The 18,684-nt window shown below is 46.2% G+C and overlaps 1 protein-coding gene across 6 annotated transcripts in view; it reads left to right on the top strand.

The window, feature by feature from the left end:
* The window catches only part of DOCK7 (dedicator of cytokinesis 7), a gene marked incomplete at both ends in the record, with an annotated part of 108,552 nt that overhangs the window by 494 nt on the left and 89,374 nt on the right, over positions 1 to 18,684 (top strand). For all 6 annotated transcript variants that reach the window (XM_082003040.1, XM_082003039.1, XM_082003038.1 and 3 more), the window contains one exon: positions 9,541 to 9,646. In XM_082003040.1, the coding sequence (XP_081859166.1) occupies positions 9,541 to 9,646 (106 nt within the window). The remainder of the gene's footprint in view (positions 1 to 9,540; positions 9,647 to 18,684) is intronic.

Genomic DNA, 18,684 nt, shown 5'->3' with positions numbered 1-18,684 from the left:
TCGCCGCACAATGGGCGGCCCAGCGCTCCCGGCAGCGCGGCGGGGGTTCTGCCAGTGCGGGGCTGCCGGAGCCCGGCCCGGCCCGGCCGCGCTGCCCCGAGCTCGCCGTGCCCCCGCTGCCTGCGGCCGGGAGCGACGGGGGCCGGGGGCCGGCGGCCAGCGCCCTGCCCGGGGAGCACCGGACCTGCCCGGCTGGCTGCCTTGCTGCCTGCAAAATGGAGAAGAGAGTTCCCTTCCTTTTGTGTTCGATAAGCAGCTGGCTAATGCTAGCACGGCTCCTTGGACGTGCAAAGCTATTTGAGACTTGCAGTGTTAAACATCCGTGTATTTTACAAAGTTTTGGTTTTGTTGTTTTTTGTTTTTTGTTGTTTTTTTTTTTTAAGAGGAATATTTATAGGAAATTACTTGCTAATATTAAGTTTCTGCAGATGTATTCCAGGTTGGGCATGTGGTTGCAGGTGGGAGCCACCGGTTTTCTGTTCGCAGGTCTGACCAGATAGCCTTTGGTGACTGTGATACCTCTCCTTGCTGTAACTAGCAGCAGAGTGAAAGTGGGAACCATCAGTTTCACTGGTGCTCTTCAGGAGGCTGTGGACAGTAGTGAAAGCAGTATCATTTTCATGCCATTGAATGAGAAAACTGTAGGTACAAATAGTTGCAGTTACAGCAGCTGTGATGGGGAAGGATCACAGACAAAGAAAAAGGAGGTCGAAGGAAGAGGCTAGGTAGGAGATAGAAGAGTGGCATCATTCCCACCTCACTCAGCATCTGAAGACGGGTGAAAACATTGCTTCTCTCTTGTGGTTCTCTGTGGACTTTGATGTGCACCAGCAAGGGGTTAATGTGGCAGATCAAGGTCTCGGGAATGGAGGGAAACTGATTTGCTGCCAGACCATTTTTCCTGGTTCTTGATCGTAGTCATAGAAATACTCACATGAGAGACAAGTATGAGCAGTGAGAGCATAAGACTTCTGCAGCCCTGGTAGGAAGTTAAATAAAATGGCCCTGGGGTGACCACTGTGGGTGCTCACGGTGTTTCTGCCCACGCTGGGCACTAGCTCAGTGCAGTAAGTTCATCAGGCAGTAGCGCAGATGTGCCACCTTTGAGTACCTTTTGATCTAATCCACTCAATGTATTTTCAAACCAACCAAACGGCAGCAGTGCCTGTGTGCAGGCAGAGGTGGTATTTTCGACGCATCAGATTCATTTGTGGAGTTTGCTGTTCACGCAGGCTGTGCCTGCAGGAGGACCCAGGTGTTCTACAACGAGGTCAGCTGCTCCTTGGAGAGGAGCTGTTGCATCTCCAACTCTTTCTTTTACGCTTATTTATAAGACTGCTGTATTTCTCTCTGGAATTTCCCATATTGTAATGTTGTCTTCTGAGAAATCTCAGGTTCCTGGTTCATGGGCTCCACATTCAGTGCACGTGAAGGCAAAAACTTGTGGGCAGAAGAGATGTTGTACCCAGAGGTGCTCAGATTGAGCTGTAGCCCTTCTCATGCCGACACAGAATATGCTGCTGTGAATGTTACCATTTCAGAGGATAAGACATTCAAGCAAGCAGCATACGGAAGTCCCAAGAGCTGTGTTGGTGGCTGGTGGAAGCCCTCCCCAGTTCCATTGTTTAAAGAAGAATAGATCCATCACATTTTCACACTCTGCCCTCCGGTTTGGCTTACTCATTGAGGTAGATGTAGCATTTGTCTTATTCACAGGAAATAGCCATGCTGCTCATGGTTTCCCTGATACCATGTAATTCAAATGAGATGTAAATCAGATCCACGAAGGTATATTACTTTAAGACCCACCTACCAAACAGATGCAAGCTTCTAAGCTGGTTATTACAGTAGTGGTAGAAAAAGAAACCTGAGATTGGCTGTTCTGTTTCTTAGGCAGACCACAGATGTGGTCTTCACAGCCTTGATCTACTGCCTGTGCTTTCTTCAACCAGTCTGGTGCACCTCAAGCGTAAATACAGAATGCCAGTGCCATGCAGTGTGTGTTTCTTACTACTGGAATCTTGAAATATTGGGGATAGCAGCTATCAGTGACTGCTACAGCAGTTTCAAAATATCTTTTTAAGACGCTCTGTTACAAGGTATCTTTCTGACTAAGGTCCTGCTGCATTTTTGCATTTTTCTTGGAAGGCTTTTAACTACAACAGATTTTTAGGTTGAACTTTGGCCATCACGTGTACTTAACTAATTCTTGAGTCCATCAAAAGAAACTCCTGAGTTAAACTTGCTATAGTGGGTTAATAATACCTGAAATCTTGCCTGAAATTGTTAATTTTTAATTGGAAATATATTGGTAATAAATTTTTTGTTAAACCGTATTGGAATTTGTCCTTCTGCAGCATCATAATACTTCTGTAGCTGCATGTATGCTATTGTTTCCATCTCAGTGTAAGAACAGATGTACTTCTATTTAATACCCCTCTTCAGCTCACATGGCATCTGGGGGACTAGAGGAGAGTTAGCGAAAGGCAGGATCCACACCGGCAGAGATAAAGTGCACTTGTTAAGAAGTCTCAATAAAAACCAAACAGTCGGTACGTTATTTCGAGGAACCAGCTAAGCTGCCTCTTCACTCTCAGCAGGGCTGGGTGTTCAGTACTGACCAAGCTGGGTGCTGTGTCTGGCCGCTCTGGGGTTGTGCTGCGCTGTCCCCACTGAGCACGCACCCCTTCACCTGTGTGCGCTTTGGATTCCCAGTTGTATTATCCCAGTACATTTTCTGGCTATGGGGCCACTTGGCAGAGAACAGGGATGTGGAAGCCCTAAACCTAAAAGGTCAGTTCTGGGTTCCTGAATGTCCCAGTAATCAAAGTGTATTGTATCACAGTGCTCCAGTCTTTCCAGGGGCAGGCAGAGGAAAAGGTGTGCAGGTTTTTTAGAGTTCAAATAGAGGAAAAGAAAAAATCACCTTTTAAATGTCATACAACATATACAGTTCAGGCAATCTCATGGAGCCATTCACGTGAGCTCCTGTCTCAGTGCCTTGTTGCTCTTGGACCATCCAGAGATCAGGTTTTCTAGGGAATCCAGAACTGCTTCTTTGGTCAGGCCATCACCATTTTGGAAGTGTCTTTCCTTGGAAAGAGAAAGAGCTCTTCCTTTACTGCTCCCACAGTTAAAGATGATCCTTCTGACTTGGAATAACATACCTGCCTTACCCTCTATTTTGCTATGTGTTTCAGCCTCACACAAAACCCAGAGTGTGATTTTTTTACCACTGGTCTTTATGATCTTACTGAGAATTTTCAGTTTTTCGGTTCCCAGCTCTTGATGGAGCCTGGAGAAAATTGCTTTTACCCTCGCGGGTCCATCCGCTTCTGAGGTGTTCCTGTGTGAGTGGGAACCTTCTGGTGCCATGAAGCACTACAGTCTGTCTGGGGCTGGGGGGGGGGTGTCTTTCAGCAGAGCCCTGGCTGAAAGGGGGTGACCCTGCTCTCAGACATTCAGTGATTCGGAAATTCCCCATCATCCAGAGCTCTTATGTTGTATGTGGGTAGATTTCTGGAGTAATCACAGCTTGTTGTCTTTATCATTTTGAATTGAGGGGAAAACACTTCCGTTCACTACATTCAGAGCTAGCATCCTGTTTCTGCTGACACTCCCTTTACACCAATGGGGTACTGTAAAAGGTGATTTGCAAAGACTGAATTTACACGTGTGTTTATTTAGAGCCCGTTTACATTGCCTTAATGATGTGTCAGGGAGACTGACAGCTGCCTTTGCCCTGCATCAGGGTAGACAGGGGTGGTGTGAAACCTGCACCCACTGAAACCGATAGCAAAGCTGTCACTGGCTTCCACAAGCACCGAATCAGGCCAGAATTGTAGTGGTTGCAGCAGGGTGTTCGTCACAGTTTACTCTCTTCCCACATCCAGATGCCATTTGCAGTGTCAAAACACTCTCACAGATAATTGGAAGTATTTTTAACAGAAACTTCAGAGCAGCTTTTTCCCATTCTCCAGAAGTCACATCGTCTGCCCCTGTTGAGCTGTTGTGGATGTCTCGTGCGGGAGTTGGCAGCGCTCTGGGAAGCCCAAGAAAATCTCTGCTTAGAGCAAGCGAGGAGGCAGGGAGAACAGTTCATCTCTAGGGCTTTGCTACAAAGCTGCTTCTTTGTACAAGGCTCCCTCGTTTGATTGGGTTTTTTAGCGTGGGATGTAACTTTGATCTCTCCTGAAGAATCCAGTCCTGTGGTGATTTTCACAGTAAGGTATCTTGGGAGCTCATTCCCTTCGCTGCAGCCTAGAGGTGATGCTTTCAGCCTTAATAATCAAATATTATCAGAAGAGCACCACAGGCAGCATTGTCTGGTGTTTTCTGTTTTAATCAATGGTAAGGGAAAAGGGAACATGTTGTTGCTCATCTTCTGTGTTAATTTAAGAACCTACACTTACCCCGCAGCAGTCAGGATCAGGCTGGGTATTTCCTCGGCTTTGGGTTGTAAATCAAACCCATTTCACGCAAAGGGGAAGGAGTTCACTCGGAAGGAAACAGGACCTCGGGTTTAGGAGGAAGGCTGCATCCAGGGCACGGCTGAACTGGCAGGGTGGCTCAAGGCCAGAGCTCTCCCTCGAGCAGGTTCCCTCATCCACCGCAACGCGTGCCTGGTGACTCACGCCGAGCTTCAAGCCTGGATGGAGCAAGGCCCGCAGGCAGGAGAGCCCAGGCGGAGCACATAGGGACAGAGGGACAGGTCATCTCAACTGCAGCAGCAGGATGGACACAACTGGTCAGTGCCGTTCGGCTATGGGGATTCAGACCCACGCATAGTGAGTGTAGTAGGATAGATGCCTCCAGCCACGTGCAGAGTTGTACGCAAGAGAGCTGGCTGAACAAAGGGGAATGCTTTCACTTTAAAAAGTAAACTATGTAAATACAGTTTTCTCTGCTGCTGAGAGACAACAAGCAGCTTTGCTATGGATTGGCACAGATGCCTCACTGTACCAGGCTGTCTTTCTCCAGAGGCAAAAGGCTCACTGAGTGTAGTCACTGCACGTGACATAGACATACAAGATGAAGAACAGGCAGGACTAACAGTTTTGTAGTTAGCGGGCTGGGGAGAAACGAACAATTTGCATTGCTCTTTCAAAATGGGGAGGGCTGTGGAAAAGAGAGACTTCCTCAAATCACTGCAGCAGATGATCTGGATGACTGTATCCTGACCCACCTTTTCTGCGAAGGGGAAGAGTTCTTAACCTTGCTTGGCATAACTGGACAAGTCCTGGTGAGCCTTTTCTTGGGAAGGCAAAAAGAAGAACTGATATTTCCAGTATGCTGCTTAAGCAAATAATAAAAAAAAAAGAATAATTTTTGGTTTTGACCAGGTAGGCCACATAGAAAGAGAAATTATTTTTGTGTGTAGTAAAGAAACGTGGAAGTGCAAACAAATGTTTTCATTTTGTTATTTGCAGCTCAGAGTACTTTGAGAATGATCAGCCTTGTTTTGCTTTGGAAGCCAGTTCCAAGGGGATTTTTTTTTCTCTGTTTTGTTTTTTTTTTTTTTCGCCCCTGTGTGAACCACATGCACACACAATAATTAACCAGTGAAGAAGGTCAGAAAGGAAGTGACTAGGGAAGATGTACTTTAAACATAGACATTCATGAGGCTGTGAGCTGTAATTAACTGGAATGTTTGTCTAAGGATCCCAGGTTACGTGTTGAATATAAGGTAGTTATTAAAAAGGCAGGTTTTTTATTTGTCCTTTTAATCATCAAGTGGGGTTTTTTTTTTGTTCTGCCAAATGGATTTTTTTTTTTTTTTTTTTTTTCCCATTTGGAGACTATTCTGAGGTTTATTTCTCTTTTCTGGTTGGGTTTGGTGTAATACACTTTTTAACTTAACTTGGTTTAGGAAGCATAGCTTCTAGTTAGAAATAGTGTTCAGGGTTATAATATCACATGAACTTACTAGTCATGAATAGATGGCATTTGTCATGGACAAACAGCTTTTGGAAATGGAGGAGGAGAAGGCAAGTGTACTAACAGTTACAGGGAAACTGTGAACCTGTGTGATGAAGCAGTGAGAAAGCAGTCCTAAAAGTGGTCAGCTGAGGTGTCTTCTCAATAGGAAAATGCCCATTTGGTTCTACAAAACCCTGGTCAAGCCTTATCTGGAGTGATCAGGATGAAGGACAGTGTGTTAAAAGGCGTGATTGCCAACTGGAACAAATGCAGAGAAGAGCCATCAGGGTGATCAAGGGAGCAGAAAGCCTGTTGCAGGATCAGACCTTGCTTAGCCTTGCAGAAGGAAGGCCAGGAGGGGATGTGACTAATTTTTGTGAATACCTTGCAAGTAGGAAGGAGTGGGAGGAGGGCTACTGAACCTGACCAATGATGTTGGCACAAAACCAAAAGGGTATAGGTTACCGATAAATACATTTGGTGATCAGATTACATCAGAAGATGGTTTCTAAATGTCAGAAGTATGATGCTTTCCAGTAGAAGAAAAGGTGTTCAATACATGTGTGAATGCAGCGGTACAGAAATGTAGCCAGCAAGAGCTGTGGATTAGACTGCAGGCTTGGAGTAAGGAGTAGTAAGTCCTGCAGACTCCACACAGGAATTTCAAGGTTTAGACAGTAGCCAGTTACTTCATGTGGGGGGAGGTTTGACTGGTAATTGTGAAACTTAGAGAGGTAGGACCACTTAAGACTTGAAAGTAATGATGGTCTCTTGGTCAACCTGATTGGGGGTTGTTCAGTTCTGACTTCCTGTGATCATGCTTCAGGGGAATTTTTAATATCTGGAGAGATTGTTAATGGGGCAGCAACATGGAGCAGCCATTGATGTACAGCACATGGTCAGAAGCTGTGCTGATCAGTGCCACCCTTTTGGTTTCTGTGTTTCTTTTCCTATTGCATCAAACGACCTTTTCAGCGGGGATGATGTCAGGCAGTGTAATAGCATCCATGCAAACTCATAGTGCCCCTAAGCAACACTATAATTGCAGCTGAGCTTGCTTCTGCTTCAAGTTGGGTAAAGCGCAATCGTAGCTGGAGTTAAGGGTGCACTGACAGGCTGTGCTCCAAATACAGCACAGCTCTCAGCTGCTGCAGAGCTGCCCAGCTGAGGCCAACATGCAGAAGAAGAAAGGACTGAGAACCCCTCTGGAGTCTATCACAGAGCATGTCTCGGGTTCATAAGGAGCCACCGCACGCAGGAGGAGCAGCGCTGAGTAACGTGGCTAGGCATTGGCTGTGGTTTCACAGCTGAGGACAGGTTTGCTCCTCTGGCTATACTTTCCATCTGGAAACAATGTATGTCTCTTGAAAATGCGGAAAGATTTTTAGTTTTTCCTGTGTTGTGCTGCATGGCGAAGTGTGGGTTCTGATTTTTCCTGCCAGCCATGTGGTGAAGGGCTCTCTTCTGCATTATCATCAGGAATTACACAAAACACACACCGAGTAAGAGATTGGGTTTAAAGCAGAGATCGTCTGCAACCTGGGGCCACGCTTTTAAATCTCGTCAGCCACAGATGCGTAGTGTTTTCCCATGCCAAGCAGCCTTTTTAATACATTCCATATTTTCCTATAAATGCTAGCAGCGTGCGTAGTTTTTTCTCACGTGTGCATGTCTGTGAATGTATGTGTGCGCATGGTAGGAGCAGGGAAGATGGTTTTTCTGAGGGCCATCAGACAGCCTGAACATTGTCCATCCCCAGCAGGAGCTGTTTGGTCTGCTTTCAGAAGCCACCCTCTAGAAGTGAAAACATAGTCTCCTGTGGATAAAGGCAAACATGAAGCAAATGACTTCTTGCAGCCAGAATACATAAAACTTCTTTTTTTTTTGTCTTTCTGCAGTCCACTTTTTTAGAAGACAAAACAATGCTTCCTCTAGCTAATCTTACTCCCATCCTCTGGACTGAGGAAACATCTGCTCTCCATGGTAGGCTCGGTTGTTCCAGCTAGTTCCCTTTTAGAGTTCCCTTCTCTTCCATTGACATCAGTTGTCTCCACCTGCCCTCATTCCTGCCCACCAGTGTTCACTGCCACAGCAGTCTCAAAGCTAGGAGCCCACCCTGATGTCAAGGGTTTGCTCGGAGGAGGTTTAACCATCTTTACTTGACAGGATTTTAGCAGTTCTTGCACCACGCTGATACACAGCACGTTCCCCTGAGTGAGATCAGGAGTGAGTCTGTTAGCCATGACGCTTGTTCCCACAAAGATCGCTGAGACAGCAGAAAAAAAATCACCCGTGTCCTTGCAGCCTCTTCATCTGTCTTATGGGCTGGTTACTGTCTCTTTGGAGCTGGGACTTTGTTCTGGGAGACAGAGCAGACTGCAGTGCTGCCACGCGGTGAATGGCAGTTGGGAGCTGGTTTGTCACTAATAAATTGGTCATTGACTCCTGGAGAAGAGCACTCTTGTGTTGCTGAGGTCCTGTAGACCACGGGTAGTCAGCAGCTTTTCAGCAAAATGCTTTTTTGTGGAAGGAATCTGGGCTTTTTGGTTTGCTTTTGAAACAAAACCTTTTCTACCATACTCAGAAAGCTATCCCAGTTCTACTGCTGAGGTGAGCTGCAGCTTACTGCCGGGTTACAAAATGGAGCACTGCGGATGGTTGTGTTAGAGTTTGACCCATGGCTGGCTGTTAAGACAGTCTTTGACTATCGGCGTTTCCCTCTCTTCCTTTGCGGAGATGTTCCCTTGGTGGGTTTACCTAACTGTTGTGTTTTCAGGTTTAGCAGTGTAGGTTATTGGGGAAAACAGAAGACCCCAGAGGGGCACAGTGTGGATTTTACCCTCCACGCATGGAAGGATTGATCTGTCTTTCCTTCCTGGTGAAAAAAGTTCCTCAGTAGTGGGATTTCTCTTTGGCAGAGATCGTAAGGCGTTGTGCCTGGCTAGCCAGTGCGTTGTGTGTCCCCTCTGCTAGTCACCATAGTCCCACCGCTACCTTTCCTACGTGAAGGGGGAAACAGGTTTTTGTTCTGAGCCAGTCAGTTGTTTCCCATGTGTTGTTCCCTAGACATTTGAACCTACCCTATGTGGGACTGCTTTTCTGCCTCTGAGCTGGGTGTTGAAGGGGTTGGATATTGGATGGAAGGTGGCTGCTGGTCCTCATCTCTGTGACTGCAAAAACCAAAAATAGGCAAGGGATGAAAATGAGAGAGCAGAGCACAGGAGCAGATGTGTGACCTGGCTTGGAACTGCTGAGGGGTGCGGAGAGTGCTGGAGGAGCGCTTTCCTTGGTGGGGACTGGAAGGAGCCTGCTGGGAACAAATTTATTTGTACTCAGTGTTACATGCATTTTATTGCCACAGATGTGCACAAAAGAGCAGTTCACAAAATGAAAAAAAAAGAGTAACTGCTGTTAAGAATGTGTGTATGCAGCCTTGCGAGAATTTTGTGATTCTCTGGGAATTTAATATACAAGGTCTGTTCTCACTGGCCGGTGACACTCTGATTCCAACCAGTGCATTAAGTGTTTGGCTTCATTCCAACAGCAGTGTGAAGTGTATTTGATATATCATCTTCATTGTAATTCTTTTACAGAGATAATGTTGTCCCTGTCTCATTTCAGAACTGTAGCTGCTGAAGTCAGGAAGCAGATCTCAGGGCAGTATGGAGGGTCTCCCCAGCTTCTCAAAAACCTCAATATTGGAGGCAGCGTGTCTCATCATACAACTGTAAGTAATGCTCAGAACGTGGAAGACTGAAGAAGGTGTGCATAGGTTCTTTGATTACCATTTGGAAAGAAATGGCAGTGCTGACAGGTTGTTGACCTAAGTGGCCCTGATAACACTGAGGAAAATAATTCCATGCAAAACCTGCTAATTTTGGAGATCTCTATGTTGCTGTATTGGGTTTGTGTGGCAAGGCTTTGGTAGCGGGGGGGCTACAGGGGTGGCTTCTGTGAGAAGCTGCTAGAAGCTTCCACTGTTGAACAGAGCTAGTGCCAGCTGGTTCCAAGACGGACCCGCTGCTGGCCAAGGCTGAGCCCCTCAGCGACGGTGGCAGCGCCTCTGAGAGAACAGAGTTAAGAAGGGGAGAAAAAATGGCAACAGCAATTGCAACTGGAGAGGAGTGAGAATATGTGAGAGCAACAGCTCTGCAGCCCCCAGCCCAGAGCAGGAGGGGCAGGAGGGCTCCAGGCGCCGGAGCAGAGGGTCCCCGGCAGCCCCCGGGGAAGCCCCCGGGGAGGCCGGCTGTGCCCTTGTGGCCATGGAGCTCCTCAGGGGAGCAGATCTGCACCCGCACCCGGGGAGGGCCCCACGCTGGGGCAGGGGGATGCCTGAAGGAGGCCGTGACCCCGTGGCAGCCCACGCCGGGGCCGGCTCCCGGCAGGGCCTGTGACCCCGTGGGGAGAGAGAGGAGCCCCGGCTGGAGCAGGTTTGCTGGCAGGACCTGGGACCCCACGGGGGCCAGGCTGGAGCAGCCTGTTCCTGAAGGACGGCACCCGTGGGGGGACCCAGGCTGGAGCAGCCTGTTCCTGAAGGACAGCACCCGTGGGGGGACCCAGGCTGGAGCAGCCTGTTCCTGAAGGATGGCACCCGTGGGGGGACCCAGGCTGGAGCAGCCCGTTCCTGAAGGACGGCACCCATGGGGGACCCAGGCTGGAGCAGCTCGTGAAGAACTGCAGCCTGTGGGAAGGACTCATGTTGGAGAAGTTGGTGGAGGACTGTCTCCCGTGGGAGGGACCTGAGGCTGGAGCAGGGGAGGAATGTGAGGAGTCCTGTCCCTGAGGAGGAAGGAGCAGCAGAAACAGCATGTGATGAACTGACCACAACCCCCATTCCCTGTCCCCTGCGCTGCTCGGAGGGAGGAGGGAGAGAACTTGGGAGCGAAGTTGAGCCCAGGAAGAAGGGAGGGTGGGGGGAAGGTGTTTTTAAGATTTGCATTTAGTTCTCATTACCCTGCTCTGATTTTGAATGGCAATAAATTAAATTAATTTCCCTAAGTTGAGTCTGGTTTGCCCGTGACGATAATTGCTGACTGATCTCTTCCTGCCCTTATTTTGACCCATGAGCCTTTCATTATTTTTTCTCTTCACTGTGCAGAGGAGGGGAGTGATAGAGCGGATTTGGTGCGCACCTGGGGTCCAGCCAGGGTCAACCCACCACACTTGCAAATCAGTTGATGTGGCTGGGAATTTGTGTTTCTGCAGAATCTTTGTAGGACAAGGGGCTCCCTTGACCAGATGTTAGTTGTTTTATCCCAGAACAGCCTGGACTGGGCATTAAATTCCACGTGCATGTGTGGTTCTCTCCCTGAACAGCTCTTTGCAATCGTGCACTTCAGGTGTCTGTTTTCTTGTGTTTCTTGTCACTCTTAAGAGTGGAACAACAGTGGTTCATCTACTTTCAGAGGTATTTTAAATGTTATTGTGAAAGTTGAATGTGGTTATTCCTCAGGAATGTGTATTTGCTTACACATTTACAGTCTGCTTTCAAAAGCATCTGAAATGTGAGCCATATTGTCAGAATCATGCTTTCTGAAGTCAGATTTTCTTGCATGGCCTACCAGTAACCTTGAAAATTTATTTGTCATGGTGGTAAAAATTTCAAGAGTTCACCAAACGCGTTCAGGCTGGACCTGTATTTTTGGAAGTCTTCCTTTGATTTGGGTTGTTGCTTTGGGTCATAGCAGCTTCCTTTGCAGCAGTCAACTTAGAAAACAAATATTATAGCATCTTGTTTTCTTCAGAGTGGGTTGATTAGGTCAGACAGCACTGGAAATGTGCCCTGAATTTGATAGTCAGTACAAGTGCTCTGAGTTTACAAAAGTTCCTCACTTATTTTGGAGTAAAGTCCTGTAGAGTTTCGTCAATTCATGTCCTGCTCTGTGTCCAGTGTAATGTGTTAAAGCTTTCTTATACAGGGCACAAATGCATCCTTGGAGCTAGTATCCAAAAAGGGATGTCCAAGGCTAAGCTGACCCCTAGCTTAGAAGAATGACCTCACTGCAGGCTGGAAATTCATCTTTAAGGAGATCTGGCTGTGCCAGAGTCACTGGAGATTGAAGAGGGCTGGAATTCCTGTCATTTCTTTCTGCATCAGCTGTGTGAGTACAAGGAGACCAGAAGGTTGGCTTTGTCAGCTGTGTGCCCAGCCTTAATGGTGAGTGAGCACGAAGGAGGAGGGGTTAATGAGAGCGGTGTGTCTAGGGCCAATGCTTTATAGAAGCAATCTCTGTAGGGGTGTGGAATGATAACGCAAAGCCCTGACTTGGCAGTTCTGTATGGTCTTTTGCATAATCCAGTATTAGGCAATAGGGAGGGACCCCTGCTATTAGCAGCGTACATTGCATGGAGCACTCGGGGTCATTGAATCCACTTCCCTGCAGCAGTGGATAGCTGAGGAAGAGATGCCTACTTTTGAAGGACTCGTTGGATTTCCATTGCACAAGCTTCTGTGCCTCATTTGTCTCGCATGTGGTTTTGTCTTGGAACAAGCTGGCTGAATTGCCCTTCTACTCCCCTCGCTTTCATAAAGCAAGGTCTCTTCTGTGTACCTCTCCAAGCTGTTCCTCAGCCAGCTCTATTTTTCATAGCTTTTCCTTGTATCACCTCCTTTCGCTCTGAATAGTCTCTTCCACTTTTTCTTCCTATTTCTAAGGTTTTTCCATTCTGCCGTCATCAAAGTGTGTGTGCTTAAAGTTTCAGTCCTGTTGATATTCACATGTAATTCTTAATGCAGGATCAGATTTGTTGGTCACAGTATTGTCAGCCCTGTCTTCAGTTCTGGAATCTCTCACTATCCTGTTGGTGTTGTGTTTTCTAGTAAATATATGCAAGAATCTCTAAAAATCATGGAAAAAGTCATGCTAACTGAAAGCAGGCTCTGAGCCTTGCCTATCAAACTGCATTGCGTGATGGTTGATGTGATAAGCTCCTGGTTTGTCATATTAAATTCTGTGCTGAGCAGAGATGCTCTTCAGAAACATGATTAACATGGAGCGATAGTTTGTAGGAGATAGTCTGTATGACAAGTATATTTAGTTAAGTCATGAGTCTATATCCTGAGGCTGTATAATGTGACAGAGGTTCTCTTGTACTGAATTTTGGGTTAATTTCTCTCCCTTAGAAATCCGTCAGAATCTGTGGTGCCTGCCTGTCCTGGTTTGATAACAAACATTATGCAGAGAGAAAGCATTACTGCTGTGAAGCTGAAAGAGCTATTTGCTGTGGAAAAGTTCAGAAGTTTGAGTGTCATTACACTTTTACAGAGAAGAAATAGAAGGCCCTGAATCTGCATGGCAGTTTTGTGTAGCCATACTGGTTTGACATCCTAGAGTAGGGCGCATAGCGTGGGCTTAAATAGGAAATTTATGCTAAAATGTGTGGATATTTTAATAATGCCATGTGATTTACGTTCATGTATCTCCACAATGGCAGCAAGTTGCACTGTGGAGTGTGCAGCATGGAACCGGAGGACTTTTAATGGTAATGCAGATGTGGTCTCTCCTAGCCAGTGCGTCTTGCTCATCAGGTTGGGCACTTCATAGAGAGTTGTCATCTGGATAAGGTCAGCACTGGTTCTCTGTTGACAGTTGCCAACAGTAGTTGCTTATGGTAATTCTTCTGAGACACTTCTCACATGCAGTACAAAGGAGATATTTTTATGGAGAAACGTATGCTTTTGTGAAGGAAGGGCCCTCAGCGTTATGCTTGGTTGGGCCTTTTGTTTCTTGTTGACTGAAGCCAGTGCAGGGACTTTTCACACTCAACAGACTCGCATGTGATTGAACCTAGGATAAATGCAAAAACTTGTCAGCTGAATTTTAGCAAGTCTCTTCCCTTTCTCTTCACGAGCAGCAGACAAAATGCTGCCAGAATTGCTTCTAATTTAGTATCTGGTAGAGCTGGGGAAAAGACACTGCTTTCAAATGACTGTACAGGAGCTTGCAGTTTATTATTGCCAGCCTCCACCCTTCTGCCACTTTAGGAGCAGCCAATTTTAATTGCACATTCCTCAAAGCAGAGATACAGGTCCACAGCCTTCAGAGGCTTTTCCTGTATAACCTAATGTGCTGACCTGGGATTCCTCGCAGTCCTTACAGCACTGAGCTTATATTTTTGAAATCCAGAACAGAAGGCACCGACAATTTGTTACTGAGAAATAGGAGCTGGTAAGGTCTTAGCGTTAGATGAAGGAGATTTTATTTTTTGAAGTTACTTTTGCAAGTCTCTCTAAATCCACTGGTAAATTGAGTGCGCATTTGCCCCTTGCTGTGTGCATTCTGGGTTGCAAGCCACAGGCTGTGCTCATCTTTGGTGCATGGAGAGGTTCAATATTCCCTGGTGGGAGCTGGGGCTTCTCATCACCAAACTCGCTGATTGGGTGCACTGAAAGAGGAGAGCTTGCACTTCCTTTCAAAGAATTCCCCAGCATCTTGCAGGATGGGGTATTTGCTTTGTTTATTTGATGAACCGGACTGTTTACTATGGACTATCATAATCCCTCGTGACTAACCACTTTCTTTTCTTTCCAAGTTTATTTTTTCTTTTGAGCAACTCCTTGTGGTTGTTAACTCTGCTTGCCCTCTGTTGCACCGGTCATTTCTGCTCGTTGCTTCATTCCGTAGCGTGGCAGAGGCTCGATTCCTCTCTCCGGATTTCTGCAGTAGTTTTACCTGGATGAAGCTGGATTGTGGATTGTCAGAGATTAGCCTGGGTTACTGTTGAAGCGACCCAAAGCCTTCTCTGAGTCTTGGTGTGCATGCCTCGGTTTGCTGTTTAACAGCTGCTTGTTATGCTGCTTTGGTGTAGGAAGAGCAGAGTTTTGGTTTGTATCTGCAAATGGACCCCATAGTCTGTTTTTTTCCCTGTGTGCGCTGTCCTTTTATGAGGGCAGATGATGTTATCAAAGGACAGAAAATAATCACTAGGTATCTGGACCTCACTTAATTGCAGCCCAGCTGTTTCTGTGCTTTGGTCTACATTCAGGAACTTCTGTTGCTTAATGATACTTATATTTTTCAAATTAGATAAAGACTTACAAAATTTTGGATTTCCGAATACTTTGCTTTTGAGTGCCAAAGATTGTTGTTGAAATGTTTTTGGTTGTTGTCCAAAATTGATTTTTTTTTTCCTAAGAAAAGAAAATGTTCTTAAATTTATTTTTTGTTTAATCTTTAGAGATATATTTTAATTAGAAGAGCAGTGTTTCACAGAACTTGCAAATAAGCAAAATGACTGTATCCTGAGATGTTTTACAGAAAAATCACAGCTGTTTCCAAAGGATTAAGGGTAATATTTCCTGTCTGTTGGTGTATGTTACCAGCATACTTGGATGTTAGTATGAGGAGGAACATTGTTATAAGAGGTGTTAATCAGTCTGGGAATAAAGAGGCCTGGATTCTTGGACGTGATGTGATCTGACCATGGCTGCTCTCAGTGCTCCATTTTCTCCATATAAAATAAAGGTGCTGACGTTTACATATCTCTGTAAAGCACTGCTGGATTTATGGGCATTATCCGGCCTAATTGAAGCTTTGCCTTGGATTTATTGGATGTCAGATTTTGGTTGTGTATTCAAAGATAGTATCTAATTATTCAATAAGAGAATGTAGGTTCCTTTGTATATTTTCATTGTTTATTTTAGCATCATTTAAAAGAAGAAGAAAAGATAATTTGTGCAAATGAATGGAAAACACTGCAAGGGAAAACATGACAGTATCCTATGTGGCACAGAAAAGGGCGTTTTGATGTGTTGAGGGCCAAGTAATTTTATCACCAAAATCACTAAAATGAAAAGGAAAATGAGCCAAGTCTTAATGCTCTCTCAAAGCTGATTAAGGCTTAATAGTGACTCCCATTATATGTATTTCCTGGAGGTTTTGCCCTGCCTTGCTGAATGGCCTATACTCATCAGACAGGGGAGGATGGGAGAGGCATCCACATCCTCTTCCCTGCCTCCTCCCATTAGGGATTACTCACAGTTAACTCTGCTCTGGTGCAGGCACTTTCTTTAGTAAATTAAAACTGCTGCATACTATTTCTAAAACCAGTAGTGAGTCCTGTTGCAGAGGTCATGAGCATTTTATATGTTAAGTTGGTAAGTCTGGTATCCATTGAAAGGTTGCGGAGTCTCGTTTATCTGCAATAACTTAAACAGTTTATATGTTAGCAGAGATAACTAATCTTAACTGAATGTTATTATACCACGTAAATTCAGTTACTTAAGCAAAGCATTCATGACAGGCCTGTTAAATACTCAGAATCTAAAAATACCATTAAATCCTACTGTTTGTTTCCTGAAGTTAGTTGTGACACATATTTTGCAGGAATAAAATGCATAAACAAACTGATGTTCAGTGGAAATGCTGCTAATATCCTAAGCTGCAGAAAATTCTTAATACTGGATTCAAATTGCAATGTAAAAATTTTCAGTCTAAGTCTCTGTTGGTCTGCCTGTAGTCTTTCATGGTAATGCTGCCACGGTCCCAGCGAGCAGCGGTGGGCTGGAAGACCACTGCTTCACAGCCTGGATTACAGCTGCTTTCTCCCTCTGGGCTGTCTTGCTGCTGCTTGCCTGTGAAGGCTCAGGAGAGCGGGCAGGGCCTGCGTTAGCGCTGGCTGTGAGAGTGCGTGAAGAAGTAAACCTATCGTAGAATCACGGAATCCTTGAGTTGGAAGGGATCTCTAAAGGCCATCTAGTCCAACCCCCCGCAGTGAGCAAGGACACCTTCAACCAGATCAGGTTGCTCAGAGCCCCGTCCAGCCTGACCTGGGATGTTTCCAGGGATGGGACATCTGCCACCTCTCTGGGCAACCTGGGCCAGGGTTTCACCGTCCTCAGTGTGAACAATTTCTTCCTTCTATCTAGTTGAAATCTGCCCTCTTTTAATTTAAAGCCATCACCCTTTGTCCTATCGCTACAGGCCCTGCTAAAAAGTCTGTCCCCATCTTTCTTCTAAGCCCCTTTTCGAGTCCTGGCAGCTGCAGGAAGGTCTTCCTGGAGCCTCCTCTGCTCCAGGCTGAGCCCCCCCAGCTCTCCCAGCCTGTCCTCCCAGCAGAGCTGTTCCAGCCCTCGGAGCGTTGCTGGGGCCTCCTCTGGCCCCGCTCCAGCAGGTCCGTGTCTCTCCTGTGCCGAGGACTGCAGAGCTGGACGCAGCCCTGCAGGGGGGTCTCCCCAGAGCAGGGCAGAGGGGCAGAACCCCCTCCCTCGCCCTGCTGGCCACGTGGCTTTGGGGGCAGCCCGGGATGCGGTTGGCTTCTGGGCTGCGAGCAAGATAAAGAACAGTTTGCAAACGTCAGAGGACACATGAGCATCTAAGGTGTAGATGCGCTGCTGCAACAGTTCCTTTGTATATATGCACTTACAGTCTTTTGCAGTCAGAAGGCAGCTTAAACGCGTTGTTAGCCTTTTTAGCACTAAGCTAATTTGAATGAGACCCACGTCTCTATTATCTGGGCTAGCAGGGTTGGGTGGATGTGCCCAGGTTTTGCACCAGTGGCCAATGCTGTCACTGTGCAGGGCCACTCGGGTGGCTCTGCAAAGCCGGCTCTGAACAGCAGACAAGGAGACTTGAGGTTGGAGGTCCATGGTGGTCCCAGAGCTTTGGTTGATGGGCTGAGCCTTACTCTGTGATGGCTGTGCTGCTGCCATGGTTAGCTGGGTGCTGGGGCTCATCGCTGGGGTCCCCAGGCAGGTCTGCTCAGGTGCACAGAGCTGAGACGCCGGGACTGTCAGTGCCCAAAGCTGGCTGTGGTTTGTTAGGTGAAGCCTTGCTCCCCGTGGATGTGGCAGACACAGTAATTTCTTCACCTGGGCACGTACATAAACCACTTCAGCTGTCCTCTAGTGCTGCTCCTGAGCTAATAGCACAGGCAGCTCCACACGACGCCAGCTCCGGCGTCTTCGTGTGTCTAGTGGTTAGGCTGTACCCTAGATAAGTTGTTCACTGATAATTGAGACGTGACTGTGCCAAGTATTTTCCACTCAGAAGAGCATGCACATTCATGGTTACCAGAGTCCAGCTTGCACAGTTCAGAGCCACCGTGGTTTGCCTGTGTGAACCCTAAGGGTCCGGAGGGATCCGTCTCCACTGATCTGATGTAGTGTTTCTGCCAAAAGCGGGAAGCCTGTGATTTTCTTGAAGTCTCTGGTCAAACTGTTTGGCTTTTTCATTTCTTTAATAATGGAGCTTTGATGTTTTTGTTGTCTCAGTCTCTGTGCTCTCAGTTTTGGTGTGGTTTATTGGTAGCTCTTTTGGATCAGTCTCAGTACTTGCATTTTCTATATCAAAGTCTTCGTGTTCTTCAAATACGCTCTTAGTGAAATTACATGATTTGTAGTCATCAAAGAAGATACTGTCTGTCTTCTTACCCATCCTTGGAGGCATAACTCGTGTCTTTCTGGGTTTGGTAAGAAATTGCTTTAGTATTCCCAGATAACTAATTAATCTCTGATTAATATTAATATTTCTATACCCAGCTGGCTTCTTACATTAACAACCAGTTATAATAGCAAATAACCTAGCAATATTTGTACATAAAACATCTCACTGGTTTTGTGACTGGCTGTAACTTGTTACATGTTAGATCCCTCTTTAGGTAGGTATATTTACAAATATTTTCTTTCATTAGAGGCTTTTTCCATTTCAAGCATTGTGATATTACATGACTTTGACACACATTGCAGATCGTTAGGCTTGTCTGTAAAATGAATCCAGAACTTAATACTAAATATTCTCAGATCTTAAAAATGGAGGCTCCAGACTA

The sequence above is a fragment of the Phaethon aethereus genome (assembly GCF_964289735.1).
Source record: "Phaethon aethereus genome assembly, chromosome: 8".
NCBI lineage: Eukaryota > Metazoa > Chordata > Aves > Phaethontiformes > Phaethontidae > Phaethon > Phaethon aethereus.
This window is presented reverse-complemented; position numbering and strand designations above follow the sequence as displayed.